The following is a 22,496-nucleotide window of genomic DNA, read 5'->3' on the forward strand; positions in this document are numbered from 1 at the left end:
CTGTCCCGCCTCATAGCCATTTCAGTTGTGTTACTTAGCTCCTTTCCGCTACTTGGGAAAAAGGAAATTCAAATATGCTAAAGTATGAGCGAAGCTGGGACCGGGGGTAGAAACTGGGGAGCCAGCCTATAACTTTAGGGCGCTCGGTCCTTCCTTAGGCAGTTCTGACGCCCTTTGGGGGTCCCGAGGCCCTCCTTCCCAAGACAGCACCTCACATCCCAGCCCCGGGCTGGCTCACACCTGACGTTTACCTGGGTGATGGGGCGAGGTGCGGGTGAGACGGAGCGAATGCAGTCCGTAGAGGTGCCGGCGTGGGCTGGGCGTCGGACCACCAGGAGACAGGCGCAGCGTGGGGACCCGCCCTCCCCTTGACTGCAGGGCCGGGGAGCCCCTTGGACCTGCCCACGGCCCTCCGCCCGGCCCCCCTGTCACTCACTTTCCTTCCAGCCAATGGCGCGGCCGCCTGTCACCCTCACCCCACCCCTCGAGGCCGAGCCGGGAGGGAGGTCGGCGGGGAGGGCGGGGGGCTGGAGTTGAATGATTGAACTTTCCAGCAGAGTTGCGGCGGCCGCGAGGTCCCCGGCAGTGCGGCCCCGGCGCGGAGCTGGGAGCCTCGGCCAGCGCCCGGCGCCCGCGCCCCCGACCCGCAGCCATGGTGCCCGGGGCGCCCGGCGCGGCCCTGACCCTCTGCCTCTGGCTGGCGGCCTCCGGGGGCTGCCTGGCGGCCAGCCCCGGCGCGGCGGCTGCACGGCGGCTGGACGAGTCGCTGTCGGCCGGGAGCGTCCAGCGCGCCCGCTGCGCCTCCAGGTGCCTCAGCCTGCAGATCACGCGCATCTCCGCCTTCTTCCAGCACGTCCAGGTACGGGAACCGCCGCCCGCCCGGGGTCCTCCCCGGCGCTGCGGGCAGCCGCGCGGGGCGCACGGCGCGCGCGCCTCCCAGCCTCGGCGCCCAAACTTCTTGCCCAGCTCGACCGGCAGATCCGGCTTTCGCTCGGCGTGGATTTTACCATCGGGGTGCTCTAACCCTCCTTTCCCACCTCCTCCCTGTCCCCGAAAGGAAAAAGAAGCCTGCAGCATCTCTCCCCAACTCCCCTTCTTCCCAGCGGAAAACGAAAGGCGATTTCTTTGGGGAGGGAGAGCAGTTTTGTGGACTCCAAGGGTGGTTGTGTGGATTTGTTAGTTTCCCGGGACTTCTGCGCGCGGGACTCCGGGCTGATGGCGAGTCCCGCAAACTCCCGGGCGCTCTGGGGCCCTCGGCGGCGCCGGCACTGCGAGCGAGGCCGGGAGACGCGCGCGGCTGCGCCCGGGGACCCGCGCGAGGTGCCCAGACCCGCAGGTGCCCGCGGGCCGACACTTTTGTCCCTATTGAGCCTTTCACACTCGGCGAGCCCGGAGCTCGCGGCCCACAATTCGAGTCCTAGGCAGATCACTTGGGTCAAGTCGTGTGTTCTGGAGTGTGTTGGGGCGGGGCCAGGGTGGCTGTGCGCGCCGCAATTCGGAGCCCTAAAGCCTCAAGGTCTTGCCAATGAACAGCGTGGAGAGTAAGGGAAGAGATGCAAGGGATACGGGTCTTAGGCGGTGTTTGGATGCTCCGAGAAGAGTCCCGGGGTCAACATCTGCCCCCAGCCCTTGTAGAGTCTTTCAGCTTGATGGTGAAGCTTGTGTGTGTGTGAGTGTGTGAGCAAGGGTGTGTAGGAGGTTCGGGAAAAAGCACACTTGGCGCCTGTGGAGGGGGTCCACAGAGGCGAGGACCCCTGCGGACTTGCGTAGGGACCCGGGTGGCGGATGGGCGCACGAGAGCCGCTCCGGGACTCGGCGGAGTTCCGTCCGGCAGCTGCCTTTCCCAGCCGGTCCCAGCGCGCGCTCTGAAATCGTTCAAGCAAACGTCTTATTTCTCTCGTCTGCCATCGTTCTCTCCCTCGCCTTCTCGCTTCTATGCCTAGCTGCTCACCTGTTCCAAGATCCCAACTTCTCGCCCCAGAGAAAACTGCGGAGGCCAGAAGGAGACTTGGAGCTCCTTGGCGGGGTTCTAAGCCGAGCCCTCTGCCCTTAAGAAATAAACTGGGCGTCCCTCTCGGCTGGGCGGGGTAAAGTGGGCCTCCCCTCACCAGGGGGTCTTGGGTATCAAGCCGCGAGAGGAGGCGATTGTAATGACCGTGGAGTTGGGGCAAATATCCGTCGCCCTCCGGGTGTTCATCCTGTCGTGAGAGCTAATGAAACCTCGCGCCGAATGGCACAACGAGAAAGAAAAGTTGGGATCTTCAGAGATTGAACCAGCTCGCCAAGTTTGCATGATGTGTGGTTTTGTTTGTTCCCAGTCAAAGAAGCAACATCTAGTGGGTTTCAGAGAAGTTGGCACGCTCTGCGGTCCTCCTAGGTCTTCAGGGAAAGCGAAAACCGAGTACTCGTCTCCTGCGGTGAAATTACGCGGACATGCTGGAGAGGGCTTCTCCCCAGCCACCTCGTTTCCAAACCGCTCTGCCCTGCCTTGCAAGTCGCTCTCCTGAGAAGATGCCACGCTATTGTTTAAACAACAAAAGAAAACAAACCCAAAAGAGCAGCCCATTCCCGGGGAGAAAGAGTATCTTTTCTTTCTTTTTTTTTATTGAATTGTCAGTTGCTGTAATTTATTTGTTTTACAGTTTCGGCGGCTAAAGGAGCAGTTTAGATCAAGCCAATTCCCGTGAAAGGCTTTTCTTGTGGTCTCTTGGCATGATTTCTCTTCCGAAGAAAAACTGCTGACAGAATACACATTGCCAGACAATCCTGATTACATTTTAATTAGCTGGGGTGAAATCAGCTGCAAATTACTCAGTTAGGACTTAGTAACTGCTGCTTTCGCAATCAATTGCAAAGCCATTCTTGGAGGTTTTACTCTAACCTGATAATGCCTGATTTATCTAAATTGTAGGGATTAAGCTTTCTTAAGATTTGAAAAGACAGCAGCACACTCTCCTTATAAAACCTCAAGCTTCCCTATCCCTCCTCCCTTTTAAATAATTGGGAGGAGGTGGAGGAATCTGGCGGCAGGCAACTCATTACACTGCATGTGGTATTTATTAATGGGTAGGGAAGGCGGGGCTAGAGGAAGCTTCTGGAAGAGCTGCTTCTGTCAGGGTCACCCCCCACCCACCCCACCCCACCTACTTGTGCAAATAAGCCCCAGCAGAAGGCTGTTTCTGGAGCAGTTGCCATTTCCAACCTCTCTTGCACAGTTCTAGGCATCTTTGTAAGGCTGGGAGAAGGCTTGTCACCAGCCTGGAGGCCAGCCAACTGTGTGGACTTTCAGGTGTGAAAACTGCCAGGCCTTGGCTAGGAAGAACCCACCCTCTGCACTCATGATGTAGACAGAGACTCGGAGCTGCCAGGGGCAGTGACCTGCAGTAGCAGGCCTGCAGAAGAGGCTGGAATCCAATGGTCTTCACCCCGATTCGGTGCACTTACCAACGCCCCCCAGTCCTGCAGCAACTAGGCTGGAGGGCTGTGAGTAGATGGTGCGCACCTGGTGTCTCCACGTCTGCAGGGCCGGGTCACCTGTCAATCATGCCTGAAAGCACAAGAGACCCAATACTGATGCACGGAGGAGGTGGGAATGGTGACGGGGGAGGTGTGACTTCTCTGGCACAGCTGCTGACCTAGAAGAGCTTAGAATTTCATACTGAAAGGGAGATGGATTCTACACTGCATCACTTCACTGCTGAATGCTGCCCCTCATTCATGAAAACAGGCAGTGCGTGCTGGCACCTCCCGGGGGACCAGTCTCCAGCTCCGTGATGCTGCGTGCAGGGCATTTGGCACATGGCCATTTCAAGTTCACACATATCATATATGCATGTGGTTAAAATCCGGCCAGCGGAGGTAGCTGGGAAGGACACCCTTGTATCAGCAGAATGAAGATGAGCTCTGAGCTGTGGGGGATGGAGCAGGGGAGGGGGCTCTGGAGCAGGGGAGGGGGCTCTGGAGCCAGGCAGGTCTGCTCTGCCTCCAGGCGTTACCATTTAGCAGATGGGGAGCTTGGGTGAATCACCTTCCAGAGCTCCCAGTCTCTCCTGTGTCCAGTGGGAGACCAGTACCTGCCCAGCAGGGTGGAGATCCTAAAACATGTTGGGGATGATGAAACTGATGGTCATAAAGGAACTAACACTAACTGGGAGATTACGAACTAGGAGACACTGTTCTGGGTGTCTTACAAGGCTATCTCGTGTAATCCCCACAAGCATCCTATGGAGAAGGTACTGTCTGTATCCTCCCGTAATTGATAAGGAGACAAGGTGCTGAGGAGGTAGGTTGGTCATACAGCTCATAAATGGTACGGCTGGGTTCCGACCTGGGACAGCTACTGGTTTTTGGGTTTGTTTTTATTTTTAGGATTTCATTGGCTAGTTGGTTAATTTACTTCAGGACTGACTACCTAATTTTCAGGACCCAGCACAAAATGAAAACGTGCAGTCCATTATTCAAAGAGCAAGAAAAAAAGTGTTAAAGGATCTAAAATATAAAATTTTTTCCTTCTGTGTCTTTTCTCTCTTGACTTGCCATGGTGTTTTAAATTTGCTTTTCAATGCTGTTCTCAGTAAAGAAAAATTTAAAAATTAAGTTACTAGTATAGACTGTACTGCTCATCTTTGTATAGTGCAGAGCCAGTGTTACACTCGAATGTCAGAGCATTTCACTTGTATGGGGAATCGCCAGCATTACACAATTTGGATTTCCTGGCTCTCCCCTGGAGGGTGCCTTGAGATGGCTGGAGGGACAAGCAGAGGCCAGACTCAGGAAGGTGGGAAGGAGGAAGAGAGGACGCCCTCACTAAGTGCTCAATGTGGGGTGTGCCCGATGGGCGCCCCCCAAGGGGATTTTGTAGGACACATGTACAGGTGTAGACCTTCACAAGTACCTGGGGTCTGGTGTGCACCCATACTTGCTCAGGCGTAACACATGCCTGGTCTCCTATTCTGCCAGCTGCTGGACCAATGCACTGCACTGTGTTCTAGATGGATCCTCAGGAAGCTGAGCCAGGGGTCTCCCCCTCCTACTGCTCAACCCATAGCAGATGGGCAACTCCTAAGTGTACTGCAACCTCCTCGCTGGATGCAACTGGTACCTGCATCAGGGATGGGCTATAGGCTTGTTCCTGTGGAGTCTTGGGCTCTGGCTGGCCACCACCAAACACAGCATGGTGCTACCAGCATGCGGTTAGGATAGCCACCACTATATTACGGGACCCTTCAGGGCATGCATGCTCAACCCTGACCCTCCTTGCACCCACATCCAGGTCCCTGCGGGGGACAGAGTGTGACAGTGATTTGTGGGAGAAGAGCGAGGAGAGAGAGGTTGAATGAGGACTGAGGTGTCAGGGGGCAAGGGAGGGGCAGCCGAGAACCTTTCCTGGCGGGGTGGGAGGCAGCATCATGTGTGATCCAGCGCTCCAAGCCTCCAGACTTCCATCAGACTTCACATACAAAATACAGACTAAAGGATAAAAATCATTACAAATTTCAATATGGCGATGGAAGACCATTAAGCCCCAGGTGTGGGTCCCCTTCTGCGCATGGGCCGTGTGCAGTGGTCTGACATCCATAAAGCTGGCCCTGGTTTGGCTTTTTGTATATCAAGGCTTTAAGCCTTCGAAGGGCTGTGCTTCAGAGGGCTGTCCCTAGTGTTCAAGGATACGATGGTGACCTGTGCTCACTTGGCCGTAACCTTCTCCACAGTTGTTTTCTCAACTTCACTAGAAGATTAAAGAAGAGAGAAAAGAGGGAGACTGTGCCTGCAGTAAGCTCTGTCTCTTTCTAGGTGAATCTCATTTGCCTTGAGAGTGACTTCCTCTCTTATGCTAGTTGGGACATTTCTAGTGGAGACCCGGCCTGCCGGCCCGGTTCTGCTCGTGATTGCAACAATGGAGCTGAATCTTGGAGCCTTCAAGATAGAGTCATTCCACTAAGTATCAGCAGACGTGGAACCTGCTCTTTCTTTCTCTGCCTGTGTTTTCTCAAAGGAAGCTCAAGAAAATAGGGTTTGAGGTCTAATAGTAGGCCATGTGCAATAGAGGAGGGACAGCGTGTCTATTTCTTTGCCGGAATTCGGGACTACTCAGGGAAAAAGTGGATGGAATCTTGTTGGAAGATAAGTAGGAGGTTGCTGGCAGCCTTGGCCCTAGGGTTCTAGAATTTTATTAGTGTTAAGAGATTCTTGCTTAATGGGACATTATTCACCCTATAAAACACCACTGATAGGCTTGCTTAGGTAGCTGATTAGAGATCACAGGCTTTTCCTAGCAGTAATTGGAAGCTGTTTGTTTTGGCAAAGGAGAGAACTAAGCTGGTGATTAGCTCGTTCTGCTTAGAGGACCAGCCTCTCCTCCAAGGAAAAGTAAACAAACAATTAGCGCCTGGAAACCCTTAGCGGCCACCATTCAGCCCCCTGCTCACAGGCTCTTGGAGGAGTGATTTTGTGGTGAATATCCTCAGCCCTGATGTGTCATTTGCCCTGCAGTGAGTTCTAGGTTGTATGCCAGAATGGCCAGGCCTTGAGAGAGTCCCTGGGAAGAAAGGCCATTCTCAAATTTGGCCGTTATATTTCCTGGTCTGGGTCACTGGATCTCTGGCTGGGTTTCTAAGAATTCATGAATTTGACCCAAACCAAACATTAGGCTATTCATAGCAAATTTTCAAGTTTTTGAAGCAGTTTTCTCCTTGAATGTGATTTAAAAGTCTATTTTATTGTGACTATTGTAGAACATTTTCAAAACACATTAGAAAACACTTATTGACTTGTTCGTTTCTTTGTGCACTGTATCATTAGAGGAGAAATATATATATTTACATTTAAATATATTTTTATATTTTGTATATATTTATATGTGTCTATATATGTAATATATACACGTACGTGCGTTTGGAGGTCTAAGTTAAAAAGTTAATGTTGGGCTGGCCCCGTGGCTTAGCGGTTAAGTGCGCGCGCCGGGCTGCTGGCGGCCCGGGTTCGGATCCCGGGCGCGCACCGACGTGCTGCTTCTCCGGCCATGCTGAGGCCACGTCTCACATACAGCAAGTGGAAGGATGTGCAGCTATGACATACAACTATCTGCTGGGGCTTTGGGGGAAAAAATAAATAAATTAAAAAATTAAAAAAAAAGTTAATGTTGTTGGTGAAAGTGTTCCTCCTTTAAAAAACTTAATCATAAATTAAGAAATTACTATATTTCTTTGAAATGGATTCACCGGATTTCATTGTATAACCTACTGTTGTATGTTTCAGTGAATGGGTATACAACTGTAGGGTTCAGTGAGAAACTTACGAACCTGTTGGTGGATATTGCTTGTATGAACTCAGAGATGGAGAAGTTCCTATGTATCACTTGTGTTGCTTTACAGAGTTCTACTCTTGTACACTTTGGAGGGTGGGGGTTGGGCACAGCAATCAGTGAAGCATATCCATATTATCAAAAGACATTTTTTATATGAAAAACAGGACCAGGGAAAATTGCAAATGCCCCATTGCAAGGCCTTGTGCAGATTATCGCATAACTTACACTTTGCTGCTTTGTGTAAGCTCACAGTCCTTTAGAGTTCCCCAGCCAGCCACCTCTCAGCATTTCGATTTCACTTAGCCTGGACTCCGTATTTTGAAAGCACGTTGTCTGTCAACATATGGCATTTATTAAGTGTAACTTAGTTTTTCCTCTTTGTATTAATCAAAGATATCCATGACTCTATCAAGCTTCAGATCAGCATGAGGTCTCCTGCGTTACCAGAGCAGACTGATAAAACTCTTCTTCTTGACATTTTAGTTATCTTCGCACCATCATCTTAGGAAACTGTGTCTTTTGTTTTGGATTCTCTGAAATATTGAAAATAGGTCACAGACACCTATTCCTCCTCAGTAGATGCTGTTGGTGACCTTCTGTCCCTCACCCCGACAACCCCAGGCTCCTGTATCAGCTGCTAATAGCTTACAGCTGCTCCTTCGTAGAGACTAACCTTCAGCCGATGGTTGTCAGCAAGACAGTGTATCCTCCTTCCTCGATGAGGGCAAATCGTGGCCATTGGCTCGCTGCTGGGGGATCTAGGAGGCCAGCCCCCTGCTCAGATTAACTCTTCCGTACAATTTATGCTCCAAAGCATTGCGTGGGACCAGGCTCACGCAGGTCCAGCTGAGCTCTGCTTAGCTCCCTGCTTACATCCCTGCTCAGCTCCGCTTCCTGCTTCCTTACCCCCTTCCAGTGAGAGCTTCCCCCGCAGTGGGTCACGTACCCAGAAAGCCTCTTTTCAGCCTCTGCTTCTGGAAAACCCAGAAGGTGTCTGCTTCAGACACCCCCCTTCAGAGCTCCCTGATCTAATTCATTCAACACTTTTGTTTTTCAGATTAGACAACTTGATGCTTATAGAAATGACTCGTGCAAGCACATACCCATAGTAGACAGAAGTAAAAGTAGAACCCAGCTTTCACAACTCGCAGCTCAGACTTTTTTCCCACCGTCCCTTTAAAAACATGTTGAGAGTTTACACACGTTTAAAAAAATCCTTCTAAATGAAGAAGCACAGAGTCAGAACATATTCTGTTATTTGAGTTTAGTTGGTATCTCCAGATGATGTCAGCAAAGATGTCACATCTTGAGCCCAATATTTAAGCACATCATGCTCCTTCATTCAAAATTCATGCTCCTTCAAAATTAAGCAAAACGTGAAAAATATAAACTATTAAAGGAAGCTTGAAATAGTTGTATGGTAGGTAGACAGTAGGTGGGGTAAGGGGACATCATTAACCACAGTACTGAGTGGCGGGTCTAGGGAGATGGCAAGGATAATTAATTCCAGTATTAACCAACTTTAGGTTTACTCAGCAAGCAACCAAGGGAGCCACATCTCGCGGGACCTACAATCCCCTCTCAGTTCTTAAAAGATTTCACACGTGGTTTTAAAATAGGTGAGGGGAGGCGTTTTCCTGATGGTGGAGTGGGTTGGATAGAAGTAGTGATCCCCGACAGCCAGTAAGTGAAAAGGAACATGGAAGGAGTGTTCCTTCCATGGCTCATTTTTTTTTGTGTGAGGAAGATTGGCCCTGGGCTAACATCCGTGCCCATCTTCCTCTACTTTATATGTGGGATGCCGCCACAGCATGGCTTGATAAGCAGTGTGTAGGTCCATGCCCAGGATCTGAACCTGCAAACCCCGGGCCGCTAAAGCGGAGCGCACGAATGTAACCACTACGCCACTGGACCGGCCCCTGTTTATGGCCCCTTTTAATGTAAATCACAGGCTGTAGATGCTGGATCTGTTTCTCCCTTAAAAAAAAAGAAACACTGCTTTAATTACTTCCATTTATTTCAGCCAATATCGATAGATTGCTGCAGTTTCAAAGATGAGACTGTAAAATCCCTGCTCATGAGGAATTTATAGTCTCGTCCGGGCTAAGACTTGTAAACAGACAACTCAGCCCACAAGTGAGAGCTCATGTAGACTTATTTGTGTGAGATCTCAGAGGAGGGGGAAAGTGTTCTAGGAGAGATGGCACTTGAGCTGAACCTCAAGATCTGGGCTATTCCAACGGAGAACAACCAACTTGAGTAAACGCAGAGTCTTGCAACCATCTTGTCTGTCTCTTGGGGACCCTCAGTGGCTCCTATGGACAGGATACAGAGTCAGCGCCTCATCTATCAGCCAGGCTGTGGGAACTTGGTGAGAGCTGTCACAGAGCTCAAGTCTGTTTTTCTGTGGGACAAGTTAAGAGCAGGTCATCACACTTAGAGGAGTGTGTCCAGTTTTTCCTGTTCTTGCTGATCCGGCTGAACCTCAGGCTACACGACCAGCAGCTCTAATGCTCTTCAGTTGATCTCTATGGAGATCCTTGCCAGCATCCCTAAGAAAGAGCCCCAGAGGACTAAGAATGTGGAAGAAGGAGGCTGCCCACGCCATCTCCCTGCCATTCCGCTTTGGCTGACGGTAGGACCCCAGTCTGAATTAGTAGGGGTGGGCCCAAAGTACGAAACTCTCCTGAATCGCTGGCCACAGGATAGAAGGTATTTAGCGCTGCATGTTGTAGTGTCTTGGTGTTGACAAAGTAGCTTCACACGAAATATCTATTTGACCTTCACGGCAACTCTCTGAGGTCAGGAGTGTCATTTTTCTTTTACAGATAGGAAAGCTGAAGGTCTGGAAGTGAGATAACCAAGGCTGCAGAGCAGAAACTCAAGCCCTAATTGTCATATTCCCTAATATTTATACTACACGACCCTGCTTCTCAGGATGTTAACAACAAGAGGGGACAGAGTGGCAATATCAACTATGGTATAATGGAGAATCTTGAAATTTTGGGGGTGATAGTCCTACGTTTCTCAATCTCTCACTGGCTCCTGGAGGCACCGCTGCGTGACAGAGGGCACAGTTGTGGATGATTGAAAGGTTGCTGGTATGATGCAAGAGCCTTAGAAACCCTCAGTCCATCAACACCATCGCCTGTGCATTTCTCCCCCCAAATCCTTCTTCCAATCAATACGAATCCATCGCATATAATCATCTTTCAGGTATCTTAGGTTGTGGGGACCCAGCAGAAGTCAGATGTGCTTTTTGCTCTCAGGAGAATTATTTTCTACCAGAGAGAGACAGACATTTAAGCAAATAGTTGCAAAGAGTTGTTAAAGTGAAGAAACTATTATAATCATGAATCATCTTTTGAATCTCTATATATAATCACACATTATCATAAGTGCTTAGATGAAGAGTATTTTTTTCTCTTACAAATTGATTTTCCAACATTTCCACTTGTCTAACAAAAGAGCAGAGTATTATTGTGATCCTTGCAGAAACGTCCCAGGAATGGGACATTCTGACATCCTTGCAGAAATGTCCCAGCTGTTCTCCTTGATGTCACAGAAGATGAGTTTGTTGTCTGGGAAGAACACAAGCCTCCGTACTTCAGCCTTGACCTGCATTCTTGGCTGCCATTGCTGTTCTGTAGGGTGGTGGGACACATATGAAGTATTTGCAAGTGGTCATTGTAGCTCGTATGTGTGTGACAGTGACTTCCAAGAACTCGGTGTGCCTCATATGCTTACTTTCTTTCCTTGTGTTTTGATTTTGGGAATGTCTGTGTGTGTTTACACTTTATGGTTCTTTCCAGCATCTCTCTAAGATATAAAAAGTTGGACAATGAGGAATTCTGAGAAAAGGAGAATTTAGAAAATTCTCAAGGCTACATATGAAGATGGCGACGAATGGGAGTTCTTTAATCCCCGAAGGGCTAAAATCTGTCTTCAGGGGAATCTGAGGAACAGTAGCCCATCAAGAGGGAAAAAAAAGCTAACTAAAACTCTTACTTCACGTTCTCTTTATCCTTTTGTTTGAAATTGTAACTTCTGTCATTTAATAAGCTTTTTGCTTTCCAAGTTATTAATATCCTGCCAACTTCAGAAAATAATATTCTGTTTTAGAGTGACCTCAAAAATATTTAATTAAAAAAATTTTTTTCTTTTAAAATTATTTTCTTGAGGTCATATTGGTTTATAACATTGTGTAATTTCGGGTATACATTATTATAAATCAGGTTCTGTGTAGACTGCATCATGCTCACCACCAATAGTCTAGTTTTTGTCCATCACCATACGTACATGCCCTTTTATGCCCACCACCCCAGCCCCTTCCCCTCTGGTAACCACTAATCTGTTCTCTTTATCCATGTGTCTTTTTATGTTCCACATATGAGTGAAATCATATGGTATTTGTCTTTCTCTGTCTGGCTAACATAACACCCTCAAGGTCTATCCACGTTGTTGCAAATGAGAGTATTTTGTCTTTTTTATGGCTGAGTAGTATTCCATTGTGTGTGTACCACATCTTCTTTATCCAGTCATCAGTTGATGGGCACTTGGGTTGCTTCCACGTCTCAGCTATTGTGAATAATGCTGCCATGAACATAGGGGTGCGTAGATCTCTTTGTATTGTTGATTTCATGCTCTTTGGATAAATACCCAGTAGTGGGATAGCTGGATCATATGGTATTTAGATTTTTAATTTTTTGAGAAATCTCCATACTGTTTTCCATAGAGGCTGCACCAATTTGCCTTTCCACCAGCAGTGTATGAGGGTTCCCTTTTCTCCACATCCTCTCCAACATTTGTTATTTTTGGTCTTGGTGATTATAGCCATTCTAACGGTGTAAGGTGATATCTTAGTGTAGTTTGGTTTGCATTTCCCTGATGATTAGTGATGTTGAACATCTTTTCATGTGCCTGTTGACCATCTGTATATCTTCTTTCAAAAAATGTCTGTTCATATCTGTTGCCCATTTTTTGATCAGGTTGTTTGTTTTTTCGTTGTTCAGTTGTGTGAGTTCTTTATATATTCTGGAAATTGACTCCTTGTTGGATATATGATTTGCAAATATTTTCTCCCAGTTGGTGGGTTGTCTTTTCATTTTTTCATGGTTTCCTTTGCCTTGCAGAAGCTTTTTAGTCTGATGTAGTCTTATTTGTTTATTTTTTCTTTTGTTTCCCTTACTTGAATAGACATGGTATTTTAAAAGATGCTGCTAAGACTTATGACAAAGTGTACTGCCTATGTTTTCTTCTAGGAGTTTTATGGTTTCAGGTCTTACATTTGAGTCTTTAATCCATATTGAGTTAATTTTTGTTTATGGTCTAAGGTGATGATCTACTTTCATTCTTTTGTATGTGGCTGTCCTGTTTTCCTAGCACCATTTATGGAACAGACTTTCCTTTTTCCATTGTATGTTCTTGGCTCCTTTGTTGAAGATTAGCTGTCCACAGACGTGTGGTTTTATTTCTGGACTCTCAATTCTGTTCCATTGATCTGTGTGTCTGTTTTTTACATCAGTACCATGCTGTTTTGATTACTATAGCTTTGTAGTATATTTTGAAGTCAGGGATTGTGATGCCTCCAGCTTTGTTCTTTTTTTTTCAGGATTACTTTGGTTATTTGGGGTCTTTTGTTGCCCCATATAAATTTTAGGATTCTTTGTTGTATTTCTGTGAAGAATGTCATTGGGATTCTGATTGGGATGGTAATAAATCTGTAGATTGCCTTAGGTAGTATGGACATTTTAACTATGTTTATTCTTCCAATCCATGAACATGGAATATCTGTCCATTTCCTTTATGTCTTCTTCGATTTCTTTCAATAATGTCTTATAGTTTTTGTTGTATAGGTGTTTTACCTCCTTGGTTGAGTTTATTCCTAGATATTTTATTCTTTTTGTTGTGATTGTAAATGGGATTATATTCTTGAGTTCTCTGCTAGTTCATTATTAGTGTATAGAAATGCAACTGATTTTTGTAGGTTGATTTTGTACCCTGAAACTTTCCTGTAGTTGTTGATTATTTCTGGTAGTTTTCTAGTGGATTCTTTAGGGTTTTCTATATATAGAGTCATGTCGTCCACAAACAGCAAGAGTTCCACTTCTTCCTTTCCAATTTGGATTCTTTTTATTTCTTTTTCTTGCCTAATTGCTCTGTCCAAAGCCTCCAGTACTATGTTGAATAGGAGCAGTAAGAGTGAGCACCCTTGTCTGGTTCCTGTTCTCAGAGGGATGGTTTTCAGTTTTTCACTGTTGAGTATGATGTTGGCTGTTGATTTGTCATGTATGGCCTTTATTATGTTGAGGTACTTTCCTTCTATACTCATTTTATTGAGGGTTTTTATCATAAATGGATGTTAGATCTTGTCAAATGCTTTTTCTGTATCTATTGAGATGATCATGTGATTTTTATTTCTCATTTTGTTAATATGGTGTATCACATTGATTGATTTGTGGATGTTGAACCATCCCTGCATCCCTGGTATAAATCCCATGTGATCATGGTGTATGATCCTTTTAATGTATTGCTGTATTGATTTGCCAATATTTTGTTGAGGATTTTTGCATCTATGTTCATCAGTGATATTGCCCTGTAATTTTCCTTCTTTGTGTTGTGTTTGTCTGGCTTTGGTATCAGGGTGATATTGGTCTCATAGAATGAGTTAGGAAGTGTTCTGTCTTCTTCAACTTTTTGGAAAGAGTTTTTGGAAGAGTTTGAGAAGGATCAGTATTAAATCTTCTTTGAATGTTTGTTTGGTAGAATTCTCCAGAGAAGCCATCTGGTCCTGGACTTTTGCTTTTTGAGAGGTTTTTGATTACTGTTTCAATCTCTTTACTTGTGATTGGTCTATTCAGATTCTATATTTCTTCTTGATTTAGCTTTGGGAGGTTGTATGATTCTAAGCATTTATCCATTTCTTGTAGATTTTCTAATTTTTTGGCATGTAGTTTTTCCTAGTATTCTCTTATAATCCTTTATATTTCTGTGGTATCCATTGTGATTTTTCCTCTTTCACCTTTATTTTATTTATTTGAGCTGTCTTTCTTTTTTTCTTAGTGAGTCTGGGTAAGGGTTTGTCAATTTTGTTTCTCTTCTCAAAGAACCACCTCTTAGTATCATTGTTCTTTCTATTGTTTTTATAGTCTCTATTTCATTGATTTCTGCTCTAATTTGTATTATTTCCCTCCTTCTGCTGACTTTGGGCTTCATTTGTTCTTCTTTTTCTAGTTCTGTTAGGTATAGTTTAAGATTATTTATTTGAGATTTTTCTGGTTTGTTGAGGTAGGCCTGTATTGCTATAAATTTCCCTCTTAGTACCACTTTTGCTGCATCCCATAAGAGTTGGTATGTTGTGTTTTCATTTTCATTTGTCTAAGTATTTTTTTGATTTCTCCTTTGATTTCTTCATTGATCCAATGCTTGTTCAGTAGCATGTTGTTTAGTCTCCATATATTTGTGACTGTCTCAGCCTTTTTCTTGTAGTCAATTTCTAGTTTCATAGCATAGTAGTAGGAAAAGATACTTGATACGATTTCAATCTTCTTAAATTTATTGAGGCTTACCTTGTTTCCCAACATATGGTCTATCTTTGAGAATGTTCCATGTGCACTTGAGAAGAATGTGTATTCTCCTGTTTTGGGATGGAATGTTCTGTATATATCTATTAAGTCCATCTGGTCTAGTATTTCATATAAGGCCACTGTTTTCTTATTGACTCTCTGTCTGGATGATCTATCCATTGATCTAAGTGGGGTGTTGAGGTCCCCTATTATTATTGTGTTGCTGTCAATTTCTCCCTTTAGGTCTCTTAATAGTTGCTTTATATACTTTGGTGCTCCTGTGTTAGTGCATATGTAGTCATAAGTGTTATGTCGTCTTGGTGGAATGTCCCTTTTATCATTATATACTGCCCCTCTTTGTCTCTCATTGTCTTTTTTATCTTGAAGTCTGCTTTGTCTGATATAAGTATGGCAACACCTACTTTCCCTTGCTTGCCATTTGCTTGGAGTGTTGTCTTCTATCCCTTCACTCTGAGCCTATGTTTGTCTTCAGAGCTGAGATGTGTTTCCTGGAGGCAGCATATTTTTGGGTCTTGTTTTTTAATCCATCCAGCCACTCTGTGTCTTTTGATTGGAGAATTCAATCCATTTACATTTAGAGTAATTATTGATACACGAGGGCTTAATACTGCCATTTTGTCTCTTGTTTTCCAGTTGTTCTATATTTCCGTTATTTCTTTTCTCTTTTATTTCTACTGCTGTTTCAGTTTGGTGGTTTTCTGTGATGGTTTTCTCTTTATTTATGATTTGCAGCTCTGCTTTGGTTTTTTTCTTTAGTGGTTACCATGAGATTTGGTATAAAAGATCTCATAGATGAGATAGTCCATTTTCTGATAGCCTCATATCTCTATTAGCCTAAGCAAGTTCCATCCCTTTCCTCTTCCCTAAGTTATTGTTGTCACAAATTATTCTGTTTTGTGTTGTGAATTTGTGATTAAAATGAAGTGTTTATAGTTATTTTTGATGCTTTCCTTCCCTTTATCTTTTATGTTATAATTAAGTGTTTGCTAACCTGTTCTGATAGAGAGCTGCCATTTTCTGATTTTGTCTGTCTATGTATCTCCTTGCTCAAAGCTTTGTAAACCTTTGCCTTTTTGTTTCAGATATAAGGGCATCCTTGATCACTTCTTGTAAGGGAGGTCTAGTGGTGATGAACTCCCTCAGCTTTTGTTTATCTGGGAAAGTTTTTATTTCTCCATCATATCTGAAGGGTAGTTTTGCTGGATAGAGTATTCTTGGCTGGAAGCTTTTGTCTTTCAGTATTTTGGATATATCATTCCAATCTCTCCTATCCTGTAAGGTTTCTGCTGAGAAATCCACTGAAAGCCTGATAGAGGTTCCTTATCAGGTTCAAGGTTATTTTCTTCTGCCTTGCTGCCCTTAATACTTTTTCTTTATCATTGACTTTAGCCAGTTTTAATATTATATGCCTTGAGGACGGTCTTTTTGCATTGAAGTAATTATGAGTTCTATTGGCTTCATGTACTTGTAAGTCCAGTTTCCTCCCCAGGTTTGGAAAGTTCTCAGCTATTATTTCTTAGAACAAGCTCTCTGTTCCTTTCTCCCTCTCTTCTCCATCTGGAATACCTATAATCCTTGTGTTGCTTTTCCTAACTGAGTCAGATAGTTCTTGAAGAATTTTTTTTAATGTACTCTTTTTTTTGAAAAAGAAGAAGATTGGCCCTGAGCTAACATCTTTTGCCAATCTTCCTCTTTTTCTTTTTTATACCCAAAGCCCCAGTACATAGTTGTAGGTCCTACTAGTTCTTCTATATGGGACGCCAACTCAGCATGGTTGGATGAGCAGTGAGTAGGTCCACGCTCAGGATCCAAATCGGCAAACCCCAGGCCACTGAAGTGGAATGCACAAACTTAACCACTATGCCACTGGGCTGGCCCCTCTTCATTTGTTTTAAATCTTAGTTCTCTCTCCTCTTCCACCTGAAGCATTTCTGTATTTTCATTCTCTAAATCACTAATTCTGTCCTCTATAATGTCAGCTCTATTTTTTATGGTTTCTAGATTATTTTTTATCTCATTAATTGTGTTTTTCACATCCAGATATGTGTTCTCATATCTAGAATTTCTGTTTTTTTTTTTTTTTCAGCTTCAATCACTTTGGTGAAGAATTTCTTTTGCTCATTAATTTTATTCCTGAACTCATTAAACTGTCTTTCTGAGTTTTCTTGTAACTCATTGAGTTCCCTTATGACAACTATTTTAAATTCTCTGTCATTTAGATTGTAAATTTCTGTGACTTCAGGATTGGTTTCTGGTGACTTGTCATTTTCCTTCTGCTCTGAAGTATTACTGTAGTTCTTCAGGGTGTTTGATGACTTGATCCTTTGCCAGTGCATTTGTGGTAGCATCAGGTCGCAGATTCCACCTCACCACTGAGGTGGGGGCAGGAGTTGTGTTTTCTGATCCTGCCTCATCCACTGGAAGTTGTGCTGGTAGGGCTGCTCAGTGTTTGTGTGGGCTGGCCGCAGCCACTTGGTGGTTCATGGACGCACACACAGGTGGGTCCTCTGTGCTCCACCGGTGGGTTGCTCTCGTGTGGGACTGCTGTGGTTGGCAGAGGACTGGCCATCCAAGCTGCTGTGCTAGGCAGGAGGGGAGGGGCACTTTCTTTCATGTGTGGGCTTGCTCTGCGCTCATGGGTGGCTCAACTGAGCCACTGTGCTTGGTGGGTGGGGCTCCCTTGTGGAGGCTGAGTGGCTGCCACTCGGTGGGGAGTGTTCCCACAGGCAAGGCTGCCACAGCATGGTGGGCACTCCCATGGGCATTCACATGCAGGCCAGGCTTCCCTGCCTCCTCTTACAGTTGCACCAGCTGCTGTGTGAGCATCTGCAATGTGGATTACTGCAGCTGGGGAAGAGGAAGGGTCTGCTCACCCAGTTCCACCACTTTCCGGGGATCCAGTCCACCCACCTTCATATGTATGGCTGTGTGGATCTCTCAGGGGTCCTGTTGTGCTGTGTGGGAAACCCACTGTTGGTTAATGAATGTCTTTTTAGTTGTAACTTAGAGTGGAGAGACAAAGGATACAACTCACTCTGCCGTGATGCTCTAATTTTGTTTTTCATATCATCTTCTTTCTTTGAAAAGTAAGACCAATACCTTGTTACCACTTGAAAAGTCACATAATATGTGCTGATCAAAATCTTTATTTTAAGGAAGTGCATTTTCTGAATTGGTATGCTCATAATTTTAAATCACCTTCAGCAAACAAAAATGCATATTTCCCCTCAGTTTAGTATCCAGCAATCACTGATGACTTTTTAAATTTCATAGCTAATTTCTTGTTATATTCAAAGAAGTGACAGTTTCATAAGTCTAGAAATGAAAACATAAACCAAAGAATCCATTTAATGAAACAGGAAACGTTAATTTTGCAAAGTAATCCATGACCTTCCAAAAATGTCATCAATCATACTAATGCTTGGGACAAGAGAAATGATGGGAATTCATTTACTTATGAAATTTAGAGATGTTTTCTCCATATTTTGTTTTTAGTTTATAGCTTTTTTCAATCCACTATAATATTCTAATGCATTAATAATTCATGTTTGAAACACATCATGTTATTTTTGGTGTTTCTCCCTCTCTCTAATGCAAATGGCATGCTTATCTAAAGGCAAAGCAGATGGGTTATATTTGTAGTTGAGAGGTTACTGACAACTTCTCTAAAAGATAGACTGAATTGTTATAGTCTAAACACAAACAAAAATAAAGCTTTCAGGGTAAAGGTGATTTCACCTATTTACTGTGCCCCTGTCCCTGCTGGGTTAATATAGGTGGTTCATCCAATGTAAGTTTATCAACCCTTGTTTAATTCTCTAGTAACACATAATTGAGAGAGACAGCCTTTTCTAGATTTAAATAAGTGTCTCAGCTCCTGTCTTTAAATGCCTACACTATTGCAAGTAATAGCAGTCTTTTGAAATTTATACTGTTTGTTATACTTTGTGGACTGGAAAGAAAATTGACAAAGGCTTGCAAAACTAAAATACCGAGGGAGATTTCAAAGAGGATACACACTTTATATTATGTCTCACCCTGTCCCTTGGACAGGTTTCCCAGCGCTGTTCCAATAACCAAATATGTCAAGGAGCCTTGCACTTCAGGGCTGTTAGCTTCCTTTCCAGTTGATGAGAAGACCCCTGCATGATGCAAATACCAAGACCGTTTACAATCATCAGGGAATAATCACCATCATCATCATCATCATCGTCCCCACATTTGGAAATGTGGAAATGTTTCCCGAGAAATCTCTATGCAAACAATTTCTGTTGAGATACTCAGATTTCCACCGCCTATCCTTCATGGCAAGCTACTTCCTTTTGCCCCTGCTTACTGATGTCTGATCCCTCCCCTGATGGCCATTTCCCATTGAACAGCATTTTGTGCACCATAGAGGAGTAACCTCATATGAAACATGAAGCAGAAGACCACCCAGCCATCTGGACATCACATGGTGTCCAGGCATCTGGGTGGACCCAGTCTTGCCCAACAGTCCTGCCATGTAGATGATTCAAATAGAAGCAGTTACAAGCTGCACCAGAACACAAACTTGGGGCTTGCCTTCGAGAGTTGGAATAAAGTCTGTTAACAACAAGAATGCCAAGTTGATGCAGAAGTTACTGATTCCTTTCAGAAAGGGTGAGCAGAAAATAGGACAGTGGTTGCTATGAAAATGTTTTGGTAACTGTGATTCTTTTTAATGTCTTCAGTGGCAAAGAAGTGCAGAGAAATAACCTAAGATGCCATCCACCATGGAAAATAGTCATTGATTGAATGTGGGCACACCCTTTAGAACTAGAGTTTAGCCTTTAAAATCTGAAATATGTATCCCACAGCTCATTCCTTCCTTCTTTATCCATAGTTGGCCCTCAGCAGAGGTTTGCCTGATATCCCAGCATATTTTTGGATAGAATGCATTCTCTCTCCATTTCTGTCACCCGCCCCCCACCCCTTCTCTCCCTCTCCCTTTCCTTCTCTCGTTCTCTTTTTATTTTGACATTTGGCTGTACCATTTTGGAAGCTGCACAACCAAACCCATTTGCTGATCATTCCAGAAATGGCCTACATCTGGGAAGTTATTTTGCCATTGGGCCAGAATCTAAAACAAAATAGGGAACATCTTTTTTTTCGTTGTAGTTTCCACATTTTTGTGTCCGGTGTTATGAGATAATGTCCTCACAGCTGCAAAGAAATAAAAACAATTCTGGACAGAATATATTCACTTGCTAAGCATCACATTTAGCATAGAAAAACATACTTAGAGGTGAGAATACATTAGAACAGACATCCATTTGCATTTTGATCTTTCTATTATTCAGGAGCCATGGACTATTTTTAACCAATTTTTAATAGGGCAAGATTTGCATACTCTAGTCCCCTTTGTTACTCCACAATTTTGGGGGGGAAAAAAAAAAAAAGAGGACCTTTCTTCTTTTTTGAACAACTGTATGAAATTAGAGCTAAAATTTTATTTCCGTATGTAAGTCTGCATGTGTCTTACCCATTTGTGTCTAGTTCAGGTTTCTCAGTCTCGGCATTACTGACATTTTGGGCCTGATCATTCTTTTTTATGGGGCTGTCCTGTGCGTTGTAGGTTGTTTAGCAGCATCCTTGGTCTTTACCCACTAGATGCCCGTAGCATCCCTCCCGCTCCCAGTCATGAGAAAAAAAAAATATTTCCAGACATTGCAGTATGTGCCATGGGGCAAGATTACCCCTGTCGAAAACCACTGGTCTAGTTCTATCTCTTTACATCTCTCTCTGGATCTGTGTGTCTCTAGTTCAATATCTGTATTTTAAATATATATGTATATATGATTCTTTTATTACGTATTCAGGTACCCTCTTTGAAAGAATAAACTCTGATAAATGATTCAATAAATTAATTGCATTAATGATGTTCTTTTTCAGTTACAATGTGAGAGTTTGGAAAGGTGCTCATTTATGTCTCCATTTGAGAATTTAGGAAAGAATAAGACACTTGTTTCTATAAAATGCAATTATAAAAAATGCTTTGCTTCCATTCTACGGCAACCATTCTCCTGAATGAAAACAGCTGTATCTCTGTCTTTAGCAATACTGATTCTGAAGATATGGCATAGCATTTGGGATGTGATAATCATATAAGGAGAATGGGGTTTTTAGCCACGAGCAGACTAATGGATAGTTGGTCATGCTGTATCTTTTCCCTTAAATACCTGTTGTGTTCTTTTTAAATTCAGACCTGGTCCTACAGACTGATTCCCTTGGAACTTCTTTGCAAGTAAACTTCTTTTCATTTTTAAAAACTTTTGTCTCTGAGCTTTCTTTCAGACCATTTAAGTGCTCTTTGCCTCAGTTTCCTCGCCTGTAAAGTGGTGGCAATGGTAATGCTGCTCCATTAGGATGCGCTATGATGCCATGCAATTTAGTTGGAGCAGAACCTCACATGTACTCAGCTCTACAGAAGTATTAGCTGTTGTTATTGAAATGCTTTAGGCACAGAGTGAGTGAGTGCGAGGTGCTGAAGATGTTGGGATGCAAAAATGAATAGTGCACCCCTTGATCCTTGGTGTTTTGGTCTGGTCTGGGAGGCAATAAGAAATAACTTATGCAACCTGATTTAAAAATGGGCCAAAGACCTCAGCAGACACTTCACCAAAGAAAATATATGGATAGCAAATAAACATATGCAAATATGCTCCACATCTTATGTCATCAGGGAAATGCAAATTAAAACTACCATGAGATACCACTACACAACTGTTACAATAGCCACAATCCAGAACACTGACAGCACCAAGTGCTGGTGAGGATGTGGAACAACAGGAATGCTCCTTCATTGCTGGTGGGAATGCAAAATGGTACAGCTATTTTGGAAGACAGGCAGTTTCTTACAAAACTAAACATACTCTATATGACCCAGCAGTCGTGCTCCGTGGTATTTATCTACATGAGTTGAAAACTTATGTCCACACAAAAACCTGTACAATTTTATACAGCTTTGTTCACAATTGCCCAAATTTGGAAGCAACCAAGATTCCTTCGGTAGGTGAATGGATTAAAAAAAAACTGTGGTACATCCAGACAACAGAATATTATTCAGCCCTAAAAAGAAATGAGCTATCAAGCCATGAAAAGACATGGAAGAACCTTAAATGCATATTACTAAGTGAAAGAAGCCAATCTGGAAAGGCTGCATACTGTATGATTCCAATTATATGACATTCTGGAAAAGGCAAAACTCAAGAGACAGTAAAAAGTTCAGTGGTTGCCAGGGGCTGGAGGGTAGGAATGAATAGGCAGAGCACAGAGGATTTTTTAGGGCTGTGAAACTATTCTGTATTACTACAATGGTGGGTACATGTCATTATACATTTGTCCAAACCAATAGAATGTACAGTAAGAGAGAACCCTAATGTAAACTATGGGCTCAGGTCATTATGATGTGTCAATGTAGGTTCATCAGTTGTAACAGATGTACCACTCTGGTGGGGGATGTTGATAATGGGAAAGGCTGTGCTTGGGTTGGGGCAGAGGAGTGTATAGGAAACCTCTGTACTTTTCTTTCTTTTATTTTGGAAGGAAGATTAGCCCTGAGCTAACATCCATTGCCATTCCTC

General features: G+C 44.0%; 1 protein-coding gene across 2 annotated transcripts in view; it reads left to right on the forward strand.

The window, feature by feature from the left end:
* Nucleotides 1-592: 592 nt before the first annotated feature.
* ANOS1 (anosmin 1) overlaps nucleotides 593-22,496 on the forward strand; it is a 189,651-nt gene continuing 167,747 nt past the window's right edge. Inside the window, exon 1 of one of the 2 annotated variants that reach the window (XM_087426605.1) lies at nucleotides 593-859. In XM_087426605.1, coding sequence (XP_087282731.1) covers nucleotides 653-859 — 207 coding nt within the window. In that variant the 5' untranslated portion in view covers nucleotides 593-652. The remainder of the gene's footprint in view (nucleotides 860-22,496) is intronic. The other variant, XM_004440765.3, reaches the window with a different exon arrangement.

This window comes from Ceratotherium simum, chromosome X, assembly GCF_057802395.1.
Source record: "Ceratotherium simum simum isolate JZ-2026a chromosome X, ASM5780239v1, whole genome shotgun sequence".
In the NCBI taxonomy this organism is placed as follows: Eukaryota; Metazoa; Chordata; class Mammalia; order Perissodactyla; family Rhinocerotidae; genus Ceratotherium; species Ceratotherium simum.